The 27061-nt window shown below is 39.3% G+C and overlaps 1 protein-coding gene across 1 annotated transcript; it reads right to left on the reverse strand.

The window, feature by feature from the left end:
• On the reverse strand, nucleotides 1-25726 carry grhl2b (grainyhead-like transcription factor 2b). The gene is made up of 16 exons (XM_041809270.1): nucleotides 25427-25726; nucleotides 23074-23263; nucleotides 22379-22446; nucleotides 19224-19614; nucleotides 16930-17000; nucleotides 16594-16750; nucleotides 14402-14513; nucleotides 7781-7875; nucleotides 4714-4872; nucleotides 3940-3997; nucleotides 2719-2855; nucleotides 2598-2635; nucleotides 2325-2416; nucleotides 1175-1260; nucleotides 1018-1082; nucleotides 1-925 (listed from the first exon to the last, which is right to left on the reverse strand). The coding sequence occupies exons 1-16, from the start codon at nucleotides 25444-25446 to the stop codon at nucleotides 811-813; spliced, it is 1854 nt and encodes a 617-aa protein (XP_041665204.1). The 5' UTR covers nucleotides 25447-25726; the 3' UTR covers nucleotides 1-810.
• Between the last annotated feature and the right edge of the window lie 1335 nt (nucleotides 25727-27061).

A 27061-nucleotide genomic window follows, 5' to 3' on the forward strand; every position in this document is an offset into this window, starting at 1 on the left:
TTACATCTTTATTCCCTTTTTCAACAGCCAAGCACATGAGCGCTACACAACCAAGTGCCATTTGTCAACCCTCAGAAGTTGTTTACAGCATTTATCATCTCATTTAAGGTCCTAAATAAAACACTTGAGCTATATGTTGACTTGTTAATAGAACAAAACGGCTGTGAATAGAGCCATTTAAAAACTCCTTGAGTACTCATAAAGAGGGTGACTGTGAGAAAGTCACTGAAATGTAAAGTACTTGAAATCCTTGGATAAAGAAATGCAAAACATGGACATAGATAATAAATAAAAACACAACTAACAAAAACAAGCTGGTATGCAGAGACGATGCTATGCCACTTAGGACCGACTAATTCAAGCTACATACAAAACATCAGCTATTTCACAAGGCTACACCTGATGTGTCATTTGGCAAAAACACAGGACTGTACATACTGAGGATAAAAGTCCAAATTCTTTTATACAATAAAAGTATTCTGGAAAAGTGGAAGATGTTGGTCCATTTTTTTCACCTCATAATAAAGAGGATGGGTACAACAAGCAGTTATATATGACCAGTTTCAGATTATTTCTACAATATCCATATTTATATTTATCCTCCTGCACAGAGGATGCAGCTGTCTTCAGAGTAACGGTGTCAGAGTAGGATCAGTGAGAGCATCAGACCAGACATTGACAGACTGTCTTCAATACTGTCAATCAGCTTAACAGCCAATCGGTAGCAGCCTTTGCGTATTTCAGCCAACCAGCAGTCACAGCTTCTCTCTTTGTGTCAGCCTTCAGTCCTTAAGGTCGTCTGAGGAGCTGTCAGATCTCCGTCAGTGTGATCTTGTAGGCCTCTGCGTAGCTCTCAATGTTTAGGATGAAGGTGTCCTCATTGGAGTAATGCTCAATGATGTTGTCGTCCATGTTCACCAGGATCCTGACAACAAAAACAGTTCAATATTTACATTTACATGTCAGGAACATGAAGCTTGATAAAGGCAGAAAATTACAATCTCCCTCCTCACTCACCCTTTTTTACTTTTCTTGTACACTTTGGCTATCCTCTCTGTGGGCACGCCGTACTTCTCAGATATCTACAAGTGACAAATAAAAGCAGGTTTATAAAGGAAAAATTAGAGCTCCTTTGACTCTCCCTCAAACATATAATCAGAGAGGCATCACTCACAGCATCCATCAGGCCTCGGAGCGTGGGAGACTTCAGCATCAGAGCATCAAACACCTCGTCTGCCTCCTTTCTTACATACAAAAGCACTGAACAGAGAGGGGGAAGAAAAAGCATTAAGAGAGAGATTTAACAGCCACACTGGCAGGAAGACTTCTTTACATGTTTGTCAGATTCACTTTATGAGGACTGCGTCTTATGTCTGTAATGTTGTTACTTATGATCATTTTAGTTTTATCATCCAAGTCCACACAATGCAATAGAAAATACACACAATGAAATATGTAGGATTATTATACAACAGAGACAAACACCAGGGCAAATTTCAGTAATGAAAAAGTGCAAAGTGAATCAAATCCAGTCCAAATCATAAAAAACTGAGCAGTAATCTCTGCTCTGGGAGGCTGTGGATGTGCTGATTAAAGGACCTGAAATGATGCCTACAAGCAGAAAAGATGTGCTTCCCTCATCTGTCAAAAAATGCTAAAACCTGACAATGGAGGCGGGTTCATCTGGCTGTTTGATTGGACATGTCCGAGGCGTAGTTTACTAACAAATTGTCATATTGAAACTTCTAGAAAGTCACGAACGAGTGTCAGAACCAAAGATTTTAGACTGCTAAGTGCTGTTGCATAACTGTAAAGTTAAGGGAGTGGGTTTGGTACATTTCTAGACCAATTTCTGATTTGCTTTATAGACTTTTACTAATTTGTTTTAACACTCCAGCATATTAATTAAGGGAAGCTGTGGATTAATGGTAGAGTTGGTTGTTTCTCAAATAAGAGGTCAAGGGTCCAATCCCCAGCTAATGCAGCCAAGTGAGAAGTGCTCCGAACTCAGGTTGTGGATGTTGCCAGCACAGATGTAAAAAAAAAAAAAAAACACCTGAATGACTGCTTGATATCAAATGAGGAGGATTTTGTCACATAATCAAAAACATGATTTAAATGTCTCTCCTTGCCAAATATTAAGGTAAAAAAATGAACCGTCAACCTCATCGTTTAGGATGACATAAATGAATGAAAGTCCCTAAAGTACAGGGAAAAATGTAGTTTCAAACTAAAACCATTAAATGATGACCTGGCAAACTCTGCCTGCGACTACAGATGATGTGACAATAACTAGAGCTTCACATGACACAGCCATCTCCTACCTCTTTTGTGTGTCTCCTCTTTGATCTGCTTGTGAGGTGACGGACACAGATCTTCATCTGACGCCCTGAACATCCTCTTCACCAGCACGCTCCTGAAAGAACAGACAAAAGCATGTGTCATGTACCTTACACATACATAGTCTGCACTGTGTTTGCCTTTGTGGCAACCCTCTTCCATACAGCTCACATATGACCCTGCTAACATTTCCATCTTTTATTCTTCAGTACATAGACGTAGATGAGTAAAAGCTCTTTTCCTGTTGATGCACTCACCCCTCTCTCTCGATCTCCTCTGTGTTGAAGGTAAAGACCTGGAAATTAATCATAAGGTTTCATGTTATTTTAAGACATTATGCATGAGTTTAAAAAAGGAAACTGTATGAAGTTGGTGTACCTGTCCTGCTCTCTGCAGGTTTCCAAAATGAACGTCCGGGATGAAGAGGACAGGCTGAGCCTCCAGGTCGGTCATGGTCTTGAAAAAAGTGGTGTCAGACCTCTTGGGGACAGTTATCACACCTACGCCATCTTTTCCTGAACATTAAAAAAGAGGATTTAATGACAAAAAGCAAGAATCGTGATGCTCAAATGTCAGTTAAATTCTTAAAGAACTAAATACTGTAGTGTATTTTTTGTACAGCTGAGCATAGATGGTGCGATTTCAAGCTGGCTCTGACACCATTTTTGAGCCCTATGACTGGTTTTAAAGCCTGGCATTTGTCGTGCGGTGTACAAAAGGCCACGATGGACAATCAGGGTTTGGCAGGATTTTACATGCATAGAAAACCATAGAAAAATACCTGCTCCCTTTATAATGGTTTCAGTCTCAAGGTCAGAGAAGTAAAGGAAAATTACATTTGTTGTTAAAAAGTGCCATTAAAGGGAATTAGAAACACTGTGTATGGAAGGAAGTCACAGCTGTGTTTAACAGTGATCTTGCAGACAAATCAACTCCAGCTGATATTAGAATATCCGCAAAGCGAGTCCACACTGAGTTTTCGTATCACATGCTCATGTTCAGATTGATAAATGCTGATCTGTGCAGGGAAATGACCACACATACTTTTGATAAATGAGGGCAGCACCACGACCTGATTCCCTATCTTCAGGTCTTCTTTTCCTGACTGTGTCTACCAAGGTTGACAGCATCTGTAAGCACCACTGCAGCAGCAGCATGCCTGTTTGATGTGTCTTCCCCTGCTATCATGAAAGAATGAATGAGCAGGAAATATCTTCAGACCTCCAGCTGACAGAGAATACTTGTTATGATTTAGCCTAGTTGTGTTTGTTGGGGAAGCTGTGTGTGATCGATGAAAGATAGAAAGTGTTTTTTTGTCTGTGTTTTAAGCTATTTGAGTGGTGCACGGCACTTTAGAAATGGTCTACAAATAGACTTGACTTCGACTTCTCAGGTCGTGGCTGACCATCAGACTGTAGTGTGAGCACATAAATCGTGACTGCTGGCCATGCATTGTAAATTAATCAGTCACACATGTAAGCTTAGGTCCCAACACGACTGTAGTAGAATCAGCTTGAAACTATGTAGAGCACACCAGGCTTATGGGAACTAAATTCTTATCAAGACAATTATTTATATTTATTTTAATATAACTCAAACCTTTTGACTTTTTGCGAAACAGTTTTCTCTCCTCATCTCTTATTTTTCTCTCCGCTCCCTGAAAAAAACACAACAACAGAGAAACAGTCACCGTCCAGTTTACTGAAATGTTGCAAACCTCCTTTGGATACACTCAAAGATGAGCAGGTGTTCCTGCAGGCTCAGTGTGCAGGTGAGACCACTAGAGGGAGAACTGATCTCACTATTTCACTCCCTCTCTCCACCTACCAGGAACTTTGTGCAGTTCGGCTTAAAGTGTTTTATTAACATGGTAACTGCAGATGAATAAGTTCCTGGTGTGTGAAGAGGAAGAAATAAGGCAGCATACAACACTTTGGTGTGATGAAACACTGCAAATGGGATCAAAATAGACAAACATAATGACCTCAGGGAGCTCAGCAGTCTGGGAACTACTAAATTTGTCCAAAAGGAATGCAAATTGGTCCTTGTTTACAGCATATTGCTGCATCTATTTGTTATATATCTGTAAGAAAACAAAGTTAAAATACTGAACAAACAGATGAATAACACCAGCAGTTTTCATTCATTTTGCTTCTAAGTAAATTTGAACATTTGAGGATGAATAAATGATCTAATTAAGAAGATAGGAATAAATCATAAATAATTATAAATGATTAGCTACAGATTTATTGTAGTGAAAAATTATGATTATTTTTCAGAAATGACAATAAGGATAATCCAGCACCACTCAAGTGTTAATCCACATCCACACGTTTTCACTGAACGATGAACAGACAGTCCTTGGATTCTCACCTTGTCACAGAAGACCTTGATCTCTGAGTACGCTCTGTGCAATGGTTTGTTGCTGCGGTTGTTGTAGCTGTACGTGTCAATCTGGATCATCAGAGGAAGACCCTTCACCCCCTTCTGAGAGGAGAAGTCTGTGCTCAGACAGTTCACTGTGATGAAGATCTGCCAGGGACAGAGATGAACATAAACGAGTGTTACACAGCACAGTTGGACAGATGTTTTTACTCAGAGACATACAGCTGCATTTTATAGCGCATTTCCACCAAGTAGTCTACTTCAGTGAAGTGTGGTACTGCTGGGTACAGTAAACTCTCATCCTGGTTGTATTTCCACAGCTAATGTTGGACAGGTCATTCGGCTCAGTTCAGGATAAGAGCCCATCCTTCAGGTCTCAAACAGCTCTTTATTTGGTACCATTTTGGCTTATTTATGTCTATTTAACAACAAAAAAATGGAAAAAGGGGACATGAGGGCTCCAGCTCCTGTCATTCATATAATGCACAAATGACAAATCACTATCCCTAATATTTTATCGTCTTAAGTTGAGCTGTCATTTCAATCTAGCCAGTACCCCACAATATTTATTTGTTAAATGGTACAAGTAATTACTGTTTTTTTTCAATGCATGTTTATGACAAAATGAGGTAGAAAAGCTAAACATGGCATATTTTGTGTTTGTCAGTAAGTGAAGATTCTTTCGACCGATCAGTGAACTGCATGAGTCTGTCTCCCAACAGAAAGGTGCCAAAAAGTGAAAAGCTGTCACAAACCGAACCAACTTTAACCAGACTGTTTGGTGGTATAAACAAATGCGGTACTTTACATATCCACCAAAGAATTCAAGAAAACACTGGAACTATGCTGTATAATTTGTGGAGTTTTGAATGTTTCTATAAAATATTCAGAAATCTCAAAATCCCAAAGGATGAAAATCTAAAACACATGTCACAGCATATTTACATAAAAGATGATTGTGTAACCAAAGATCAATTAACACAGCTGACATTATCTGCATAGAGCAGTGAGTGTGTTTCTGTTTTCGCTCAATAAATCTGACTGATTCAACTTTGGCAAACTTTGGCAGTGTCTCATCGATGCATCCTGAGACGATTTATATATTGTATCATAATAAATATTATTATACCAGATTTTAAGACTTCACAATGATTCTAGCAGAGATAAAATTATATTAATACCTGTTTTGACACCAGAGCAACAACAGCTGAAGTCCTTGGCAACTTCTATTGTTATTCATTTTTAATTTCTAAAGAAAAATAATCAAACTCCTGTCTGTCTAAAAGACAGAAATGCATTAGCAAGGGTGCAGATGGCCTAGTGCTTAGGGTACACCCCATGTACATGGTGGCCCGGGTTTAGGTATGACCTTACATTACAACGCCTGGTGGTATAATGTGGAGCCTTAAGGCTCATTTATGCTCTACGCATGTAAGAAAATAGATTTGTGTGTTTAAGATATTACCACCATCTCTCATGGAGCTACACAACTACTTTGAAGCTGCCTTATCCATCCCGTAGACTGAAGAAATAACGGTCTGTCCTCTGCTCAGCTGTGCTCGTGTAGCTGTCTGCCTTTGTGCTCAGGTGAGCTAACATCATTGACATGTTTGTAATTTCAAACAACTTGCTCAATAATCATATATTTCCTAAAAAAATGATTCTTCTTCATTGTGTTTTACTTCTCTGGGCTGAACTGTTTGCTGCATTGCTCAGCAAAACTAGTGGTGGTGTTGCCATGTTTGGTCCTTATCCGTATGCCTAGAGAGAATGGGCGAAGTGCAGGCAGAATACAGACAGAAAGGTCTGTCCGTATCCACATGCGTTTCAATCAAGAGCATAAATAAGGCTTTACTTCTGAGCAATATCTACAACTCATTCAACTCAGTAAGATCCACACTCAAATATCCCTGATGAAGAAGAATATTCAGTATGTTTTGTCTTTCTTTTGACACTAATACAACATTTTGAAGAAAATAATTTTAGTTGCTACTTTTGATGGAAACCTCTCAGTGTGAGTTTTTTTCATGCCACAAACTTCTCCAGTGCCTGATAGAAAAACAAAGGCAATGTCATTTTAAAAATGAACACCACAGTGCAATTGTGCTGAACAGTCTCTGCTTTGTCTGCACTCCATTGGGTTCAATTATCAAATGTTTTCTTGTGTTTCATTCCTGAAAACCAGACAAAAAATTAAAAGGTCTAGATATCTCCTCCAAGGATTTAGAGCTACTATTTTTCAGGTGACATTAATTACCCATTTGCACATTAACCGCTCATAGAAATGGATACTGATTTTAAGAAAGACTCCATCACATCCTTTAAAGACCTAGAACCGTAGACTCTGTAGTCTTCAGTAAACCACCTGAACATTACACCTGCTCCTGACATACTGAGGCTCAATAATCTCACATGTGAAGGGAAAGAGAGGCAGAGATGTAGAGGGAGAGAAAAAGTCAATATTGGCCCAGAGAAGTGTTCTTGGATCTCCTCCAGCATCTTTGTCCCCGGAGCTGTCATGACAATGAAAAGAGCCACACATGTAGAGACTGACTCACTCACACATCGTCTCATTCACACAGAAATGAGGGCAAAACAAACAGCAGTGGGTGTGGACAAGAATTGGTGTGTGTTGGCCCTTGGGGGCCTCTGGAGTTCAAACAGTGTCGTGGCTCAATTTAAGGAGTGGTCACAAAGGAGTGGGCTTCACAAAGACAAAGAGGAAAAACTGAGCAAAAGTACACAACTCTGTTAAACAGCTCTGGGACAACAACTGCTTTCAGGTTTAAATTCTAGCATTTTAAACACATTTTGATTATTTAATTTGCCTATTTCTTCAGAGCTTTTGAGAGTCGTTCATCTTCACATAAGAAACTTTCATCACAGTCGATTAATTTGCCGAGTGCAGTTGTTTGCCAACACTTGAATCAGCACTAAAAAAACCTGTCCCACTGCTTTTCAACATCTACACACCTCCAGCGAGAGTAAATACAGGCGACCGGTTTCTGTGAAAATTACAGTGACATTTAAACGGCTGTAGTATTTTGGTTAGTACCTTTGCCTCTTCATTTACATCCCATGTGAAGGAAATGGCGTTGTAGGCGATTTCCTCAATGTTTCCAATCGTGTTGAAGCTCTCCTTGTAATCAGCTGTGAGGACAGAAAAAAACATTGTTATTCATGAAAAAAAAATAAAATGACAAAAGCACAATCTTAAAATGTCCCTTCATTTTTCAATCTGCCAAGCTTCCTTGCATTTACTAAATTTGCTTCATGAAAACCCCCTCATATCAGCTTCTATACAAGCCTGAATTGGTTAATAAATGACAAAAGCAAGTAGCTATTGTAAGTTGAGATAAGCAATCAGATGGCACGCTTCAGTTTTATAAGATAAACCCTTATCTGCTTGAGCAAACAAGCTTTTAAAGGCTTCAAAGTGAGCCGGGGGGACATAGGAGGCAATCTGGCTGGAAAGAGGGTATTAAAAGCCAGTCAGGTGAGTGCATCAGCCGTATTTGTTGACCTGTGTGACTACACACTGGAGAGGTTTTAAATGTGGGAAAAAAGCTTTCAGTATGTTTTGTATAAAAGCACAAGCTACAACTGATGTAAGTCATCTAGAAGGGATAAAATCATATCACAACTGTGGGCGTGAAATTTCGTTTGTTAAGATTTTGGAGATAAGCAGTTCTCAAGAAGAAAAAAGTCGTGTATGTTTTGAGCAGTGTTTGCTCACAAGAATGAACCGGTACAGAGTTGATAGAGATCAAACTCAAGTCTGTTGGTTTTTAAAACTTATTTAAAGAATCAGGCTTCTGATAATCTAATCATTTACAAAACCCCATGAAGAACAAAAGTAACAATTATCTGATATTACAAGCCAGAGCCTGGTTTACCTCGGTTGCCTGTGCACATAACTCTACTGTTGTCCACATACTTTAAACACACAAAAGATAATTGCACTGGCTGGTCTGACTCTTTACTAAATCTTTTTTTTTTTCCACATGAAACTCAAGAAACACTCTCCCCTCACTGTGGGTGTCCTGCTGCACCAATTATTGAATTATTGGCTTGCAACCAATCACTACCAATCAAGGCAATGCATTTAAACATGACATCTCTGTCAGTGATCTCTGCTTCACCAACACTGAGCTACAGCTGACAAATCTTTACCTTCTCAACTGCTGTCTCCTCGTTTTTAGCCCAAAGCTTTTGTTGCACCGCTATTATCACTTTTATGCTACTAAGCAGTGTATTGCTGCCAAACTAAATTCCCTTGTATTTCTATCTGGCATGCAATGAAATTCATGTGTCTATCTATGTATATGGGATTTCTAGCACTGTGCTCACTGTAAAGTCAAAGCATGCTGATTCGCTAACCCAGGCAGCATCTTTCAAGCTGAACATGCATCAAAAAGCAAAAATGTATGTCCATTTTGCAATAAATGTCATAAATATATGACAACGTGTCCCTGACTTTAGTATGAGCCCCAGTTGCAAGAAAAACTTTATTGACCCTTCATGTAATGAAAGTAACATCTAAAATTACAAGCCAGCTGTTTTATATTAAACTGGACCTGTACATGGTTGTAAAATGGGCTCGTATTGCAGGAATAAGGACTAACACATCATTTACCTCTTTTTTGTCTTTTAATGACAGTTTTTTGGCCTTTTTGCCCATATTAGAGGACAGCTAGACAGACAGGAAATTTCTCCAAAGACAGGCTGGCTGCGGGCTGTTCATCTGAGATGTCGAATATCTCAGAATGGAAATACAAGCTAAAACTTTCAAAATAAAATTAGATTCAACTTCTGTTTAGAGTTAGGGTGAGAGCTAAGGTCACAGATAAGATAAAAGTTAAAAACCTGACCCGGGAAACCTGATCACAAGACATTTGCTAAATAAACAGTCTGCGTACAGGAAAAAGCTCAACCTCTATGAAAACATTCCAGGGCAGTAAATCTAGTTTACATAGCTGTGTAAGCTGCGTAAGCTATGTAGAAAACAGAGCTACTCAGATAACGCAGCTAAAGCTAGGCTCACAAAGTAGCCATGTAAGCTACCTAGACATATTATCTATGTGGCTACGTTAGCCTTAGCTATGTTTGCTAAAGCTCATGATGCTAAATGTAACTTAGCTTTAGAAAATGGAGCTTAATGTAGTTAAAATAACGCTCACAAAGCAACTATGTAAGCTATGTACTGTAGCTAAATAGCTACATAGGTACGTTAGCTTAGCCATATTTGCTAATGCTCATGATGCTAAAGGTAACTTAGCTTTAGAAAATGGAGCTTGATGTTGCAAAAACTAAGCCCACAAAGCAGCCATGTAAGCTACCCAGATTATCTGCGTAGCTATGTTAGTTTTAGCCACATTTTTAATGCTCATGTTGCTAAAGCTATCTTAGCTATAGATAATGGAGCTTAATGGGGCGCAGGTGGCCGAGTGATTGAGGCGTGCCCCATATGCGCGGATGGCCTGGGTTCGGGTCCGGCCTGGGGCCCTTTGCTGCATGTCTCTCCCCCGCTCTTGTCCCTGTTTCTGACTCTGTCCACTGTCCTCCTCTATCAAATGAAGGCACAAAAATGGCCAAAATAAACCTTCAAAAAAGAAAAAAAAAAAGATAATTGAGCTTAATGGGGCTAAAGCTAACGGAGAAGCTATGTAAGCTATGTAGATACATTGATACATGTATGGTCTGCAGCCAGACCCCTTTTGTATTGGTCAACGTTACTGAAAAATGATACCTTTACTGTCAAGTTATGAACAATGCTGGCAAGGACCGAGTTGGAAAAAAAAGAAAGAAAAAACAAGCTTAATGGAGCACAACTGACCAGAAATGGACGTGTAAGCTACATGCCCCTCTAATTTAACAATGTAAAGATGAATCAGGGAGTTTTTTTGTAAATCATTCAACCATCCAGCAAGTCTTTTAAAGTTGTCTGCTGGCAGCTGTACCTTCTTCTACTTGAAGTTTTTATAAAGAAAATTAAAGTTTGCCCCAAATGACGACACAAAAGCATTTATTAGTCCACTCTACAACCTGTCAGCTGTTCATGTCTCAGAGCATCATCGTTTAACCTCCTCCATCATCCTAACCCACCGTTACAGCGACACTTATTGGTTCCTTGATTAGCAGGTGCACAAAGCAGCAGGACAAGCAGCAACATGTCCCCCTGCCAGTACTCCGTCATTAAACAGCCCCACTGAAATGATCCATTCTGTGACATGGCCCAGGGGCACGATAACCCCCACCCCCAAAACACACAGACACACACAGGAACCCTCCACCGCTATTCAAATCAGCTCTCAGGACAGCATCAGGTTACAGGCTGCATCCAGCGACAGCCTGACCTGGATATGAGGAGCTGGGTGGAGGGGTCTGCCACCTGACCTGCAGAGCTCTTTGTGATGAGATTTACCACCGACACATAGCCATGCACGCATAAAGAGAGGATTTGTCAATAAAACGAGGACTGTCTATGTTAGCCTTCTAAGATTTGATTCTTCGTTTTTAATGCTATTGAACTAAACACCTGTCCATTTTTGTCTGTCTTGGAATAGGAAATAATAAACTGAGAAAAAAAAAACATCACAAATTAAGTCCTAAGTGACAGAATTATCAGTTGCAGGATGAATTAAAAGGAATTAACCCCTTTTTCTTTAGCCTTTTTTGTATTCCCACATCCTCTGTACTTGCAAACTATAACTTCATGTTTATCATTACACAGATAGAGATCTACAAGTTCACCTGTATGTATCAGTGTGATGGAAAATAACTTTTATCTATTTCTGGATCAAGTGCACAAACAAATCTGCCAAACAGGATGCAAAGGGAAATGCTAATAATAATAATAATTCTAGATACTCACTTATTTACATCTTTAAATCATGTAAATAGTATCAAAACTAAGACTATTTTGGAGAAAAGAAGTAAACTTAGTTTGAGTATTGCCATTCTTGATTATGTTGCCCGGTGGGACCAAAAAGTGGGTGGCGAAGCTACTTCCAGTGGGTCAGGAATATGTGCTTGGGTAACAATTATCAGAGTTTATAAAACATTTAAAAAATTCTCTGCAGTTTCAGATTTTGATAAGAGAAAACAAACAAAGTGTTTGGCAAATTTTCTTTTTATCATGTATGAATTTCCATCATGAATTTTCCTGAAATCTTTTGGGAAGGTTCCCTGTAGACATTTCCTCAATATTGGGGGGTTTTCTGTCGAAATTTTTCCCATAAATTTTTGGTACATTTTTATGGGACTTGTCCTGTAAATGTAAAGAAATTTTACAGGAAACTTGTAACCTTCAACACTGATTACAAAGACTTTTCAAAGAGCCTTTCAGCCATCTACTCCAGGATGTCTACAGGAAAATTTAAATTTTAACTTGAAACATCAGGGAATTTTTGGGGACCTTCCTGAAACCTGGAATTTTATCTGTCTCAGACGCTTTCAGGAATCTTCTTCAATGCTTTCCCAGAAACTTTGGGGTGTTTTCTTCAGTCTCTATGTGCCAACATGCAAACAGGAAAGAAAGGAAAAACAGTGCGCATGCTTCTTTTTTCTCTCTCTTTTTGTGGCCACAAGAGAAAGAATTTGGTTAGGCTATAAAAATGTAACTGATATTGGATTACTTGAATTAGCTAAAGTAACTTGTTACAAGAAAAAGCAATCCACTGCAATCCACTCCAACGGATTACTTTGTATTGCATTTCCACCCATCACTGCCCAAAAGTGGGTCCCAGGTGTGTACCTAAAAACCATGGGGCAAAAAATCACTGAGATTTTATTTTGAAGGATACTGTATGTATTCTTTATCTAACCTTTATCTAACAAGGAAAAACCTCATTGAGATTAATCATTTCTTTTTCAAGAGTGGTAGTGGCACAGTTAACAAATAAACAGACAAACAATAAGGAGCCGTACATACAAACATAACAGCATACTAGAAGCACTAAATAAATAAGTAAATATTTGTCAAGATTGGACAACCATCATAAAAACCCCTACTGACCAGTCCTTTTAGAAGAGTCCAATGAGACCGAGTAATTGAGCTAAAGGTTCTTTTGTAATTCAAAAGATGAATATGTCTCCATCTCTTTGTTCTGTCACATATTTTATTTTGTTAAAAACCGCCTGATTTCTAATTGAAGACATTTGGTTATGATAGAAAAATTGAAGGAATCTGGATTTTAAATATATGGATGAAGTCCTAAATATGGTAATTCTATGTTACATTTAAATATTTCATCAACTCATATGTTTTATCCATCCATTATCTATACTGCTTACCCCATTTGGGTTCACACCTCTTGCCCACTCCCAGCTTTCATTGGACGAGAGGCGGGGTACACCCTGAACCAACCACAGGGCTGAGAGATAAACAACAAGTCACACCCACACTCACACCTATGGGCAATTTAGATTCCCTATTCAGCATGTTAGGACTGTGGGAGGAGGCCTAAGCACCTGCAGAGAACCTGCATGCACAGGGGCAACAAACTTCACACAGAGAGCCCTGTTCGATGGGGATTCAAACCAGGAACCATGCTGTGAGACAGCAACACTAACCACTGCACCATGCGCAACCAAATTTGTATTAGAATATACATTCGTTTTAATCAAATGCTGTTTTAATTATTCTTTTTTTATTTTCTTTGGCAATATGTGGCAGAACACTTCAATGAAAAAGCGCAAGAGGAAAAGAGAAGCTTAATCGGTGCTGCTAAATGTTGTATTTCCCTTATTCCTGTCACTGTGCCCTACTCATAACTGCTTGACATGATCTTACAGTGCCCAGGGTACTTTAGTTGTAGCAGATACAAAGATCTGTGAGTATAATAGATGATTAGGATTTGTCTCGGTTCGCGTAAATACAGGATTTAAGAAGATCTAAATTGAGCGAGAATTACTTTCAACGGACCAAAACAGGCCGAGCTAACAGTGTGACTAGCATTCCTCTCCCTGTCCCAACAAGCTGTGTATAGGTGTGTATATAGGTGTGTGTTTGTGTGTGACTCCCATCCACCTCCACTCTCCCACATACCTCTGACTCTCCACCTAGGCTAGCAGGCCTGAGCTTGTCAAACATAAACCGCCTACAAGCTTCTCACACACTCATTCAACATTGTGTAAAAAAGCTTGGTTCACATTCAAATCCATCAACTGACAACACCACAACGGACTAAAGGTTGAAGGTTTAAGGTACAAGCGTGACACTTCAGTCTACAGTCTACACCTGTGGGAAATACTGACAGGAAAAGTGAAAGCTGTCACGTTGTTTCGGATAATAGGGTTTTTCTAGTATGACTGTTTTGCTCAATCTCACAGGCAATGTCGCAGAGATTATGGGATTTAGGCTGTGTGTCTCAGCAACACCTAGACATTAAGAGATTCAGGTGTGTGTGTGTGGGGGGGTGTGTGGGTGTGTGTGTGTGTGTGTGTGAGAGGGTGATGGTGGGCAGCTGAACAGCCTTGGGGCAGACGGTTGGGTGGGGGCTTGTTTGCTCTCAGTTTGGTCATGCCTTGTTTATTAGCTGAGTGCATTCCAGTGTTTGGAATAACATAAATCTGTCATTGTCTTTTTGTTTGTGTTTTTAAACCATTAATTCGACCACTGAAGAATTCAGTGCTGGTCACATTCAAGGCAGGTTTTGAAAGCTGTAATTCTTACCGATGTCTAAGACTCTCTGTTTGGCCGTGTGCTGTCGAGAGTGCCAGTACTTCCAATATTTGAGTTGCTCATCTCGGTTCTTGTCTTGGCTGAACACCACCATGATTACACTCTGAAAAAGAAATGAAAGGATTAACCTCTGCCACATGATGGTGAGCTAGGGACAGAGCCATTTATAGTTCAATAATATAACACTACATTCCTTTGAGGTTGTTTATTAGTGTTAACTATAGAAAGTAATGGATGATGCCTGAGTAACATCAGCTATTTTGGTTCCTAAAGGCCCATCTACAGTAAACTGTGTCACAAACTAACTTAGTAACAAGACAAAGAGGTGGAGCTGAGGTGGTCTTAAGCCTCCTGACAAACAGCTTCAATGCCCTGTCTTGCAGTTATATTAGCCATGCACCCTTTACTCATAACTTCTATCCTTCTTAAGACCAAAATGGATGGGTAATAACAAAAAAATGCCCCCCACAGTATGTGTCTAAGGCTATATTCACACTGCGGTTAAAAGTGACTTAGTGACAATCTTGACATCGAGAGTGGATGCCACAGACAAAGCCCTGAAGAAGAAAGACAGTGCACCCGCTGCAGCCAACAGGAGGTGGAAACAGAGCTGCTCTTTCTAACCACCTGTCTTTTATACGTGGACTTCAGAGACAAGTTCTTCCAACTTTTCACCAGCAGACAAAAACAATTCACCAGGCATTGAAACTGTTTGTTTCCAAGCCAACAAAGCAAACTGAAGTGAACTGAGTTAAAAGTGACTCAAATCAGATTTTTTTTCTGACAGTGTAAACAGCACAAGTCACAGTGAATCAGATCTTTTTTATATAAGATTCAGGCCTCCTTCGCATGTGGTACTAAATCAGATACACATCTGATCTTTAGAAACTTGACCGCAGCCTGAATGGCCAGGTCACACCGACTGCAACTTTGGCGTCATCCGAAAGCATCACATATCACAATCCTTCGTTTGCCAGGCAACAGAATCAGCGGAGGTGGGAGTCTCATGCTCAATTCAAACTAACACTGGAGACGTTTTTTAATTAATTTCTTAAATGAAACAAACGTTGAAGTTCACAGACTGCCTCCATGTCAGTGGAGGGACCTTGAGGTGTTAGACCTCACAAGTGTTTGGGCTTCTGTACAAACACAACTTGAGAGGTTGTAAAGCATTAAAGCTAAATTTAAAGAGGCTAAAGACTCTAATCAATGTGGAAGTCAGATCACAGGTCTGTCTTAAAAGCTGGACTGTGTTTTGGTGAATAAACCCAGCTGTTCATCTTTTTAAGACCTTGGCCTGCTTACATGGCAGTCAGTAAATAGGCTATAATCAAAATGTAAGTAGACAAACAAAAATCAGATCAGAGTAAAACAATCAGAACTGAGCATTAACTGAGCATCTTTGAACTACGCTGTAATTGAAACCAATGTTGAACTGATGCATTGGTGCATCAACATGTCTGGCTACCTATATAAATAAGCAACTAGGTCGTTTAGGTATCCAGCTTGATAAATGCAATCCAGTGTTCACTCTTCTTAGCTTTGTTTCTGGTCTTTATCAGCTAGCTGGAGATAAGCTCTATCTTCTGCTCACTGATAGGACACATGAGATGAAAAATGTCAATGCACACGTGTTTGCTTGGGAGTCAAGGTCAAGCTTGGCAGCATCTCTTTAGTCTGGGCCTTTTCACTCCTGGTGACAGGCCTGGAGACTGTTGGTGGTTTTCAGGCCCTTGGGACAACCATAGCACAATCAGGGGCTTGTGGCAGCCTTAGGTACCCTAGGTCGTGCTTACTCGCCAATTCCAACCCTTACTCTACCCTTAAGGTGTGGACTTTGTTATATTTTTAAAAGATTATTTTACCATGCCCCTCTTAATATGCAAGGACATCCAGAGCATGACTGGGGTTGTGTCAGTTCTCCTTTCTGCCTAATGGTGCCCTCAGGCAACTTACCTCAGATTCAATTTTTGACCCAAACATACCTTAAAGTTCTGCACAGGACTGTATATACTTCATATGAGTTAGAAAATAATTCAGTTGGAAATTCAATGATTACAGCTGGTAATAGAATTATAGCTAAATAAAGAGCAACTGGTATCATGCCATTTCATTAAAAATCATTTAAGGGCCACTTTAAGGGCAGTGATAATGAAGAAAAAGTCATGTACTGATTGGCTTACCCGGACTTTGCTGATTGGGTGACGGAGGCGTTTGTTGGCACTGAGCTCATTGAGAGTCACAGCGTAAAACTGGCCTTTGTTCAGGTACGTCATGGGTCCCTCACCTTGTTTCTGACGCAGCGAGCGAGTGGCATCCAGTGTGTACTGGAAACTGTCACTATACACACATAAAAACACACAATAAGAATAGCATGTGATTAGACACAACACTGAGGGATGGGGGAGTCAAACTCTAATAATTTTTTTTTAATTATGGATCATCTTAAGTCAGGTTTTTACTTTTAAATAGCAGATATTTGTCACATTTATACAGATAAATGTATTTAAGTAACTTACATTCCCTCCTGGTGAAATAAAAAGTCATCTGTAGACAGAGAGGAAGGTGTGTGATACTTCTGTTGAGTTCGCTGAAAGTACACAGAAAGAGGAAATTATTTACCAAGAAAATGAAGTTTGAGAGGAACTGATTAAACAATGCTGTAAATGAGAACAAAAAACAACAGTTCAGCAACAGACATGAAAAATTAGGGGAAAATTTGACAACATGATGATCACAACCCAGAGCACGTAAACTCTTGTTCAGGTGACCTTTGTAGTATCAGTAAATCATAATTAAACACTTATCTGTCTTCTCAGATATTTACACAGCAACTCCACCCTTACATGAGCTGTTAGAGATCATCAATGTGTGGCATTAAGTCTTCTAGTGCTGTAATTTTCCTCCATTGTATTTACATTATCAGCCTTTGATTTTACTACATTTCCCAGAATGCATCTAAACAACCCCTGAGATGACTCTGATCACTCATTTACTCACAGAGGAGGAAAGGGTAATACATTACTAAAAAGACTCCCTACATAAGCAGATGATATTTGACCTCACAGAATCTGCAACATTATAAATATGCACCGCGTACCATGCACCAAAAAAACTGGTCTAATCAACAATTTATGCACAAAATAGAGCAATTGATATATTTTTTTTCAGTGTTTTCCTAGGGCTGTTGTGCTGCCCATCACTCCATTTTGATGTAAACATGCTGTGTTCTGATTGGTGGAAAATCTGTGCAGGAAACAGGTGTTTGGTGTTTATTTTTATTCATTGATATTGTACTCGTAAAGACTCTGATGTAGAAAGTTGATGCAAAAATGGCTGATTTAATCAAAATAGCTGAATTGTATTGGTTTATCATGAATAATGTTTATCAGTGGCCGACAGGTAACCTTGCAAAGCAGATGGATATGCCCGTTTTTGTGTTTCTCGCTGGCGAATCCATCTTGCAAAGCTCCCATCTTGGGCCCGGTTAGAAAGTGACAGGACCAATCAGCATCGAGGGGCAGTACTTTTGGGTGAGACGGAGACGTGACATAAGCAAGCAGCAACAAAAGGCTGGTGCAATTATGGCGGAAGACATTAGCATGGATGCTGCTAAAGCGCCAGTTTTATCAGAACTTGATGACTTTTCTTCATTAAAATAGGAACAAAGAACAGCCTTGAGTTGTTTTCTTTTCAAAAACGAAAAAAATCATGTACTAGCATGTCTACAGTCGTCATGGTTCGCGTTACAACAGCTCTCTATAGAGTTTACTCCCTCGGTTGGGGCGCAGCTTGGTAGCGGCTACATCACGTGTTTTGTTGCTCTGATTGGCCCGTAAAGATGTGACAGACAGAACGTTCATCCAATCACGCTCCAAGTTTTTTTTCAAAGGCTCTGCCCTTTCCCAAACGCTGTCTATGAGTGGTTTACCAGATGGATGTGCGAAACAAATCCATCTGACGTGCCAGGTTAGCCTGACAGGTGGATTTATGTAACATATCAAACACTGAGTCATTCCTGATAAAACTGTTCCAATTTCAACATTTTTGGGGCTGCTTTAATAGCTGTGGGGATATAAAAAAGGATGGCGGGCAGTGTTAGGGGGCCTCATACCAGAGTCTGCTTAGGGCCTCACTTGGGCCAGGGGCGGCCCTGACTGATCCAGTACTGTTACTGATTTCAGTGTTAAAGATGCCAGTGGATTGGTCTGCATAGCCCTGGATTATTAACAACGTAGTAATGATGATGGCCCAATTCTAAAGCCATGATTTAGTTCAATGAGGTTATTCTGCTTTTCTCTTCAATCTCATGAGATTCTAAAATAAGAGCAACATTAGCTTCACTGGCTTACCCATGACAACATGTTAAAACTGCAACATATGATTTAGATTTCTCCACCTTAGAAATCAATCATGTAGAATTGAAATGAAGTAAAGAAAACCTCTAAAGTCTGCTAGTCTGGATGCACTGTAGAGAAGATTAGTACAACGGCAGAAGGTCAAATCTCATTTGGTGAGACACCATGAGGAAACCTGTGCTAGGAATACTAGAATTAGCAATCAGTAGCACAAGCAGACTAAACTATTAAACACTTCAAGTAACAACTTAAAGAAAAATGTTTAACATGGCATTTTAAGCCTGTTTTATTTCTAAGGTGAATGAACTGAATTGTTTTATATTCAGAAAATCCTCCTTAAACTGAGATTAGATTCTCTCATAAAAGTGAAATGCACACCCCAAGAGTAAATGTTTAAATGTCTTTCCTTTATCCTTGTAGCTTTTCAATTTTCTATACAGTGCAGTTTTTCTCACCGCTTCTCTCTCCTCATCGTACGGGCTGTCAGGTGGACTCTGCTGGTCTTCTTTCACATACGAGCTGTGGCTGACAGTGGTCACCTCATATGGACTCTGCTCATAAATCACCCTCGCTGGCTCTTCCCCCTCCACCCTGTAGTGAAGCCCCACCCCTGTCATGAACACCGGCGCGTACATCTCGGCCTTCACCACAGCAACAGCCGGTGAGGCTCCGTCTCCTGAAGCTGATGTTGCTGTCGCCCCGGTCGAGCTGCTGAACTGCTCCCGTTTGGCCTCCTGGTGCTCCGTGTTCAGTGACAGGTTAACAGGGACGGATTTGAGGACCTGGACTCGGTTGTCCACCGTCTCTGCCTCACTCTGGCTGCTGGGATTGTTCGGCAAAGTAGACCTGAAAAATACATGGACACGTGGATTTTATGTCTCAGAGAGACACATGGAGAAGCAAAAGCAATACCAAAAAGGAGTCCGCATTAAAGCACTTCATGATGCTGGATGGTCTTTGAGACAAATAGGGAAAGACATAAAGTGTTCTCACAGTGTGGTCAAGTATGTTTTGGAGTCAATTGCAGAGACTGGTTACAAAATGCACCAAGGAAGAGGCAGGAAACCAAAGTTAACTGAAGCAGATGTCAGACACCTCAAGATTTGAAGTACTAGAGACAGAGGGAAGACCACGATGATCTTCAGGCAGAGATGAATGCTTCTAGATCAGAGTCTGAGAAAGTCTCCAGCATGAATATAAGCAGACGACTGACAGAACAAGGCTTAAAGGGAAGAATAGCTGCTAAGAAGCCATTATTGAGGCCTGCAAACATCCAGAAATGCCTCAGATTTGCCAGGGAGCACAAACACTCGACTGTTGATGACTGGAAGAAGGTACTTTGGACGGACAAGTCCAAGTTTGAACTCTTTGGTCAGCATCGTCATGTTTATGTCCGCAGAAAAGCTGGAGAACGTTTTGATGCCAGATGCATTGCACCCACAGTGAAACACGGTTGAGATTCCATTATGGTATGGGGTTCCATTTATGGATACGGCGTGGGCAAATGAATGAAAATGGACGGTATCATGAACAAGAACGTCTACCACAACATCTTAGTGCATCATGGAATCCCTTCTGGACTGAATCTGATTGGTCGTGGGTTCATATACCAACAAGACAATGACCCCAAGCATACTTCAAAGCTGTGCAGACACTATTTGACCAAGAAAAAGGAATCTGGAGTACTGGAACTGATGGACTGGCCAAGTCAAAGTCCGGATTTGAATCCTATTGAACAAATTTGGGATTTAGTAGATTCAAAGGCACAAAAGTTTCATCTAAAGCAAGTCTGTGGGAACAGCTAGAAACTATTTGGAACTCAATAATAAAAGAGACTGTGGAAAAGTACATAAAAACAATGCCAGCAAGAACGCAAGCTGTTATCAAGGCCAAAGGAGGCCATACAAAATATGAAGTTTTTTGGTTGTTATGTGTGAAAAAGGACTATTTAGTTGTTTCAGTTTGTTATTTTCCAAGTAAATAACAATTACATTTTTAGTTTTAAACAAGTTTTTGAAAGATTTCTCAAATATTTATGTTTTCTCGTTTTTATGACAGGTAGTCTAATAAATTTGTTAAGCACTGTATCTTCCTCAAAAATAGTCAAATGTAATCTTTTTTGAGTGTTGTTTTTTTTTTTTTTTTTTTACCAGCTGCCAGAGTTGGAGCAAAAACACAAATGACATTTTTCTGGAGTAAAACTTTAACCAAATCCACTTCTTAAATGTCAGTTCAGCTGCCATCACACAACTTTCATACTGGAAGGAGTTGGCTGAGAAACAACACAGGTTGATGACTTTTCTTAATATAATTTGTAATAAAACGTTATTTTAGTGAATCATATAACGCAGACATGGGAGCGCAGATGGTCGAGTGGTTTAAGGCACTACCCTTGTACATGGGCAACCCGGGTTCGAATCCAGCCTGTGTCTCTCCCCACTCTGTTCCCTGTTTCTGAATCTATCCACTGTCCTTCCTCTGTCAAATAAAGGTATGAAAGAGCCCAAAAATAAATCGTTAAAAAAAGTATATATATAATGCAGACATAAGGTGTTGACTTTACATTAAGCCTGAGCTAAAAAGCTGAAAGTTTAATCTATTTCAGAGCACTGTTGCCATGGTTGATCTTCTGTGTTCTTCTGTTTAGGTGATTCTCCATGTTTATATTGTTGTTTTTGTGTTAGAGAGATGTCTTACTGTCTCTGACTGTAGGCTCATTAGTGAGGGAGAGAGCACTGGGCAGTTAAAATGGCAGCTAGTCCTTGGAAATCAAGATCTCTTTTTAATTTCCTTGTGTTGAACCCTTAGACACCAGAGGATACTACAGCTTCCAGTGTGGTAACCTGGCCCCTCATTAACCTTGAAATTTAGGGAATTTTCAGTGAGTTATTTGCCTTATCTAACACCTTTTTGTCCTCCTCTTTTGCAGTGCCTCCATCTCTCTGCTAGTGCTTCTGCCAACCACCAGCCACTACACTCACCATTGTTTGCAAAATTGTTGTTGTGGAATAAACTTGTTTATCTTTGTTACCTCATCTCACCCATTCATTGATGATGGTAGATGCTGTGTAAAGGGTCCATTTAAAAAAAAAATCATTTAAACATATTCTTACTCCACTGATGCAGCAGTGGGAGAAAACTGAAGTTAAGTGTCTTGCTCAAGGACACTTTGATGTATGATTGCAGGAGCTGGAGATCAAACCCCTGACCTTCCAGTGAAGAGATGACCAACTCTACCACTGATCCACTGCTGACTCATGGACATATTTACAAATAAGCAACTAAAAAAATACTAAGACACATTATATTATGGCGCTGTTAACTGACCTTAGAGCGACCTCTGAATCATCAGTTTAAGTGAAATAAGATTCACTTGTCTGTGCTTTGCACACATGCAAGCTAAATTTACTTTTCTAACCTTTCTAATCACGTTCAACCTTACAAGTTTATTCTCACTACAAAAGCTGCAAATATCTAACACTAACTCATTTCCAACACTACCAATCACTGGGAAAGGTGTGCTAACATTTACATTTCTGGCATTCTTCCTTGTCTTTTGTCCGTACATGTACAACTTGAATTTGACACTGTGAGACTAAAATTCACTGACCTCTTCTCCTGCTCCTCTGTCATTTCAGGGACTTTGGGGACCGGCAAAAGTCTCTTCTCTTTAGGTACCTAAAAAAAAGATGAGAATTGAATGTGCCATTGAACTATAGGTTTGATGTATAGCTGAGGTCAGTCAGCAACAAAATAAGTAACTCTATAGAAAAGACCTAAAATATCAAGACTTGTTGAAATTTTTTTAAATCTAACCTCAGCGCACAGTCCACTTTACATAAGTAAATTCTTCCAAAGTTTAAAGCTATAGAAAATTTCTGTTTCTAAAAAGTGACAGAAAGTAGCTCAAGACTCTAATAAATTATTTCTATTTCATTATTCATGAAGTCTTAAAGCTCTTAGATGAGAAAGAAAATTTTATAAAATTATGATGTACAATTTCCCTTAGCCAAAGGAGAAGTTTGTTTGTCCAACGCATGCAATTATTCATTTAATTATCATAAAACAAAAAAGGAACATAAGACGCTCCCATTAGGAAGTGGTAAACAGCATATAGGGTAGATATTAAAAAGAGGAAAGCTATAATTAATTCATCTTTTTATCTTTTGACTGATAAGATAATTAAGTGATAAAATCAGCTAAATTCACATCTGTTTTTCTGTGAGGCATATATGGACCTGGTCATTAACAGCACTCTCTTCTTCTAATGTCTACAAATTTAAATGGGGATATTTTATGTCAGACCTTGTAGTAGTCATAGAGCAGGCCGAGGGCGTTGGCACTGTCCTCGTCCCCATTGATGCTCATCATGGCCTTGGTGGCAGCTGTGAGTGGATTCTCCAGGTACGACCTCCATGCTTCGTCCTCACTGGTGTAAGAACGCCGCACTGCAGGGAAGGAGCTCTCGTTTGGAACGACCACAACCAGACGCTTACTGATGGACACAGAGACATTGAAATGTGGGAGATCTGTTAACTTATAATGCTGATTTTTGCCTTCTAATTGATCTATACAGCTTAAAAATCTACATACTTATTGCATTAAAAAAGGCCATTGCCATTACTCGAACATTTTTCTAATATCAGGTGATAACATTGACACTAAGGACTTATTTACAGCTGTAAGGTGTGTGTTCAGGGTTTTGTCTCTATTCTCTTTAGGCCCACTTAAGTCGAGATCACAGACCAGTTAAACTCCCTCTGTTGTGACAACATCTCTTTGAACTCGATCTCTGAGAGGCTCTGAACGTCTCAGCTCACTGTACTTTCTCCAACTTCATGCAAAGTTTTGATATTGCAGCCTTGTGACAGTTTGTGTTTACTTCGTTGTACTTAATGATTGTGTTACTAAGACTGCTCATGTAGTGACACACTATTTTGATAGTCAATTATTTGGTTTGATTCCCTTTCAAGAAAAAGTGACAAAAAAAATCTCAGATTGTACAGTAAGCAGAATTGGGATTCTTGTGAGAAGCTTTTAAGCTAATGGACTGCACATTTTTTGACTGTGGAACAAACAAGAGGGGATCATTTTTTATTCTAGGAAACACTGTTAAAACTTACTTTTTATTTTAGACAATTTATAACCACAGACATAGTGTGGATTCATTACTAATAATAAAACCCTGAAAAAGTGCTTTATATCAGTAGGTAAGGATATTCAAAGATTTTTGACATTTAATAATAGTTTGTTTCTCAAATTGTAATAAACTTCTGTCTGCTGAATTGAACACACATGTTTATCCTGCTATTCTGTGATGTACAAACATTTCTGTAACAATGTGTGATGGTGGAAAATGCAGAAACAAGTGAGAAGAAGCTGCATAAATGCTACAGCAAAATACATTTTTGGCATTGCTTTTGCAATTTTTAATAAAGTATATTTTCAGACAGCTTCTTAATGGGAGCTGTGCCTCTTGGTAGGTAATTGACATGCAGGGATATATGATTTCTACATTTGATGATGTTTAATTAAAAGCTTTTCTCTGATTGTTTTCAGTCCATACTGAAGCTGCCTTTAGTTAAAGTGTTTATTTATGTCTCTACTGCAGTGCAGCAGATTGACCAACGTTACAAATCACCAAATTTATTGGCCATAGACATTAGGCTACTTTATAAATTAGACACAAACTACTCACAACTTTATACGATGTAAACCACAACTAGATACTGTATAGTAGTATCCTATACTACTATATAGTACTGTATATAGTGTGTAATATAGCAGTGTACTATTAGCTACTATGTCTACTACACTACTACTACTACTACTACCAATATTATTATTATTATTATTATTAATAATAATAGTAATGATAATAACAACAATAATAATAAGTGGAACAATGCCCTAATTCAAAATAATCCACTGAAGAAGCATCAGAAATGAAGAATTCAGATCAGTAAAAGTCTGCAGCTATTCCCAGAAATATTTAGATAATATACATTTTTGCTCATACGAAAAAATACAGATTTTGCAATATCTTGACATGTGTTTAACATAAAAAAGCTGAGTAAAAAGCTTTCAAAAAAACTCAGTCCGTTTAAAAAATGATGATAGCGGAGTAACAGAGCGTTTCTGGTTCTCGTAAAAATTTGGCTAGTTCATTTAGCCTGTTTATACCGTCATGTTTTATTTCTTTACATTAAATAAAGGAGTTCCTGGAACTTAATAACAAAAGACCAACAAGAACCGCCAACAGTCCTAGTTCACAGGAACACCCTCTCTGTCTGAAGGCCTTAAAACATCAAAAGCCATCCCAGAGTAAAGCTAAAACTTCAAAATTCATTCAGAGACATCAAAGTGTTTGAGGTATCCAGTCGGTGCACTTTGAAGACTTTTCCATCATCAAGTCAAAAATGGCGAATTCAGCTCCACCGCGCCAAGACGTTTACCAGACAACTTTCGTCCAAGAAAAGTTTTCAAAATATCAGAAATTTCCCAATAAAGTTAAAGAATCTACGAATTGCACCATTTGCTACAGCTTATACCGAACTGTCTTAATTTATTGAGTAAGCAGAAAATGTTCAAAATAAAAAATGTGTTTCTCCTTGGAGTGAAATGATCAAAGATCGCCTCCGCTGGCTCGATTACTTACTTGTCTGTCTCCTGTGACATATTTTGCTTCCTCTCCGGTTCTTCCTTGTGAAACTGGACTTTCAAGTCGGAGCAGGTAATAGAGTGCGCGAGCTGCCAGAAGTTGGGCTACAGGTAAGTCAACTTTTCTCGCCCCGCTTCTTTTCCTCCCTTCTCCTCTGACTGTCTCTCCTCCGCCTCACTCACCTGGCAGGTGAGGCCTCCTTTGTCTCAAGCAGCCAATCACTCTGCCTTTCTCTTGCACGCTGAGCACACAGATTGTCACATACATCAACATATCCTGCTCCCACGAATTACTATATTTGCCTTGGGTTTTGCTTTGATAATGGCAGCGGGTCAACTTTGGCTGAAATTCTTTCACTGAAGAAGAACTGAGGGTGAGGGCGAGACGGCCGGTGATTGGCTGCTGCAGAGCGGAGCAGGGCTCTAATTGGCTGGACGATCGGCAAGGCAGGTAGAGGCCCACCTCACCTGCTAGGGAAGGAAAAGACGGGATTGAGGACATCATTGTGACACAGAGAACAGGGAAACACATGCAAATAGTGAGTGCATACGTTTGGAGAACTTTAAACATGTAGGTTGTATTAGCCTATAAGAAAACGAGTCGCTTTTGTTTCGTGCTAAATGTTATCACACACTTGAAGGTCCTCCACAGATTAGATCTGTCCCCTCTAAATGTTCATAATGAGTCGTCTGTGCGTGTGTCTCAGGTAATCTCAGAGCAGACAGAAGGCAGGGAGGAGCCCCGTCGTTAAAGGACACAATACTATTGTCCCTTTAATGAAGCCATTGTATGAGGAGATCCCAGTGTTTGGGATTACCCTGCCAGAGCAAACAATGTGTGTGTTTGTGTGTCACACAATACTGAAGCACTGCTGAGGTGGGGCACAGTTTGTGACTACTGACCCTAAATAGCCAAGATGTTTTTCTTCACTGTTGTTGAAAACTTCAGAGGTAATTTGACACAACTCTATTAGTCTTAAGGGTTTTCCTCAAAGGATTTACATGGTCAGCTGTAGACACACAAAAAAAAAACTAAATAAACTTTTGAATAATAAACTTGCTTATATATGACTTGGATTTGAACTGCTTTAAGTCACTGTGGATCATTTGATTCTATAACTTAATGTGTAATAAACATTAATTAAGGGATTCCTTCAAACTGACAGGAAACAACATTATTTTTTGCCAAAAAGTGCAGAACAACAGTAACCCACAGTAGCAGAAAAAGGACAGCGGCATTTTGGATTCATTTTTTAAAAGAAATACAGCACGCCATTCATAATTAACTAAAAGACTAACTGTAGGGAGGCATAATGAGTTAATAGATTAGGGTTTGAGTCGTGATTTATTCAGAGAAAACAGGCCAATTTATGTAAAAAAAAGTAGTCATTAAACACTCCCCTATAGCTGAGATGGAATAATTCTTGTCTCATAAACATGTTTGACTATGAGATTGACAGTAGAATAAGGCCTGTCCAAACAAATTGTCGGAAGTTTGACTGTTTGGGGTCACTTATTATTATTCTCTAAAGGAAAATTGTAAAGAGATTGAGTAATGAAGAAAGGAATAAAATAAGACAAATAGGCTCTACAATCTGATGTAGAAATTTAACCCAAACTAAAAATACGACTA

The sequence above is a fragment of the Cheilinus undulatus genome, linkage group 16 (assembly GCF_018320785.1).
Source record: "Cheilinus undulatus linkage group 16, ASM1832078v1, whole genome shotgun sequence".
Classification (NCBI taxonomy): Eukaryota; Metazoa; Chordata; class Actinopteri; order Labriformes; family Labridae; genus Cheilinus; species Cheilinus undulatus.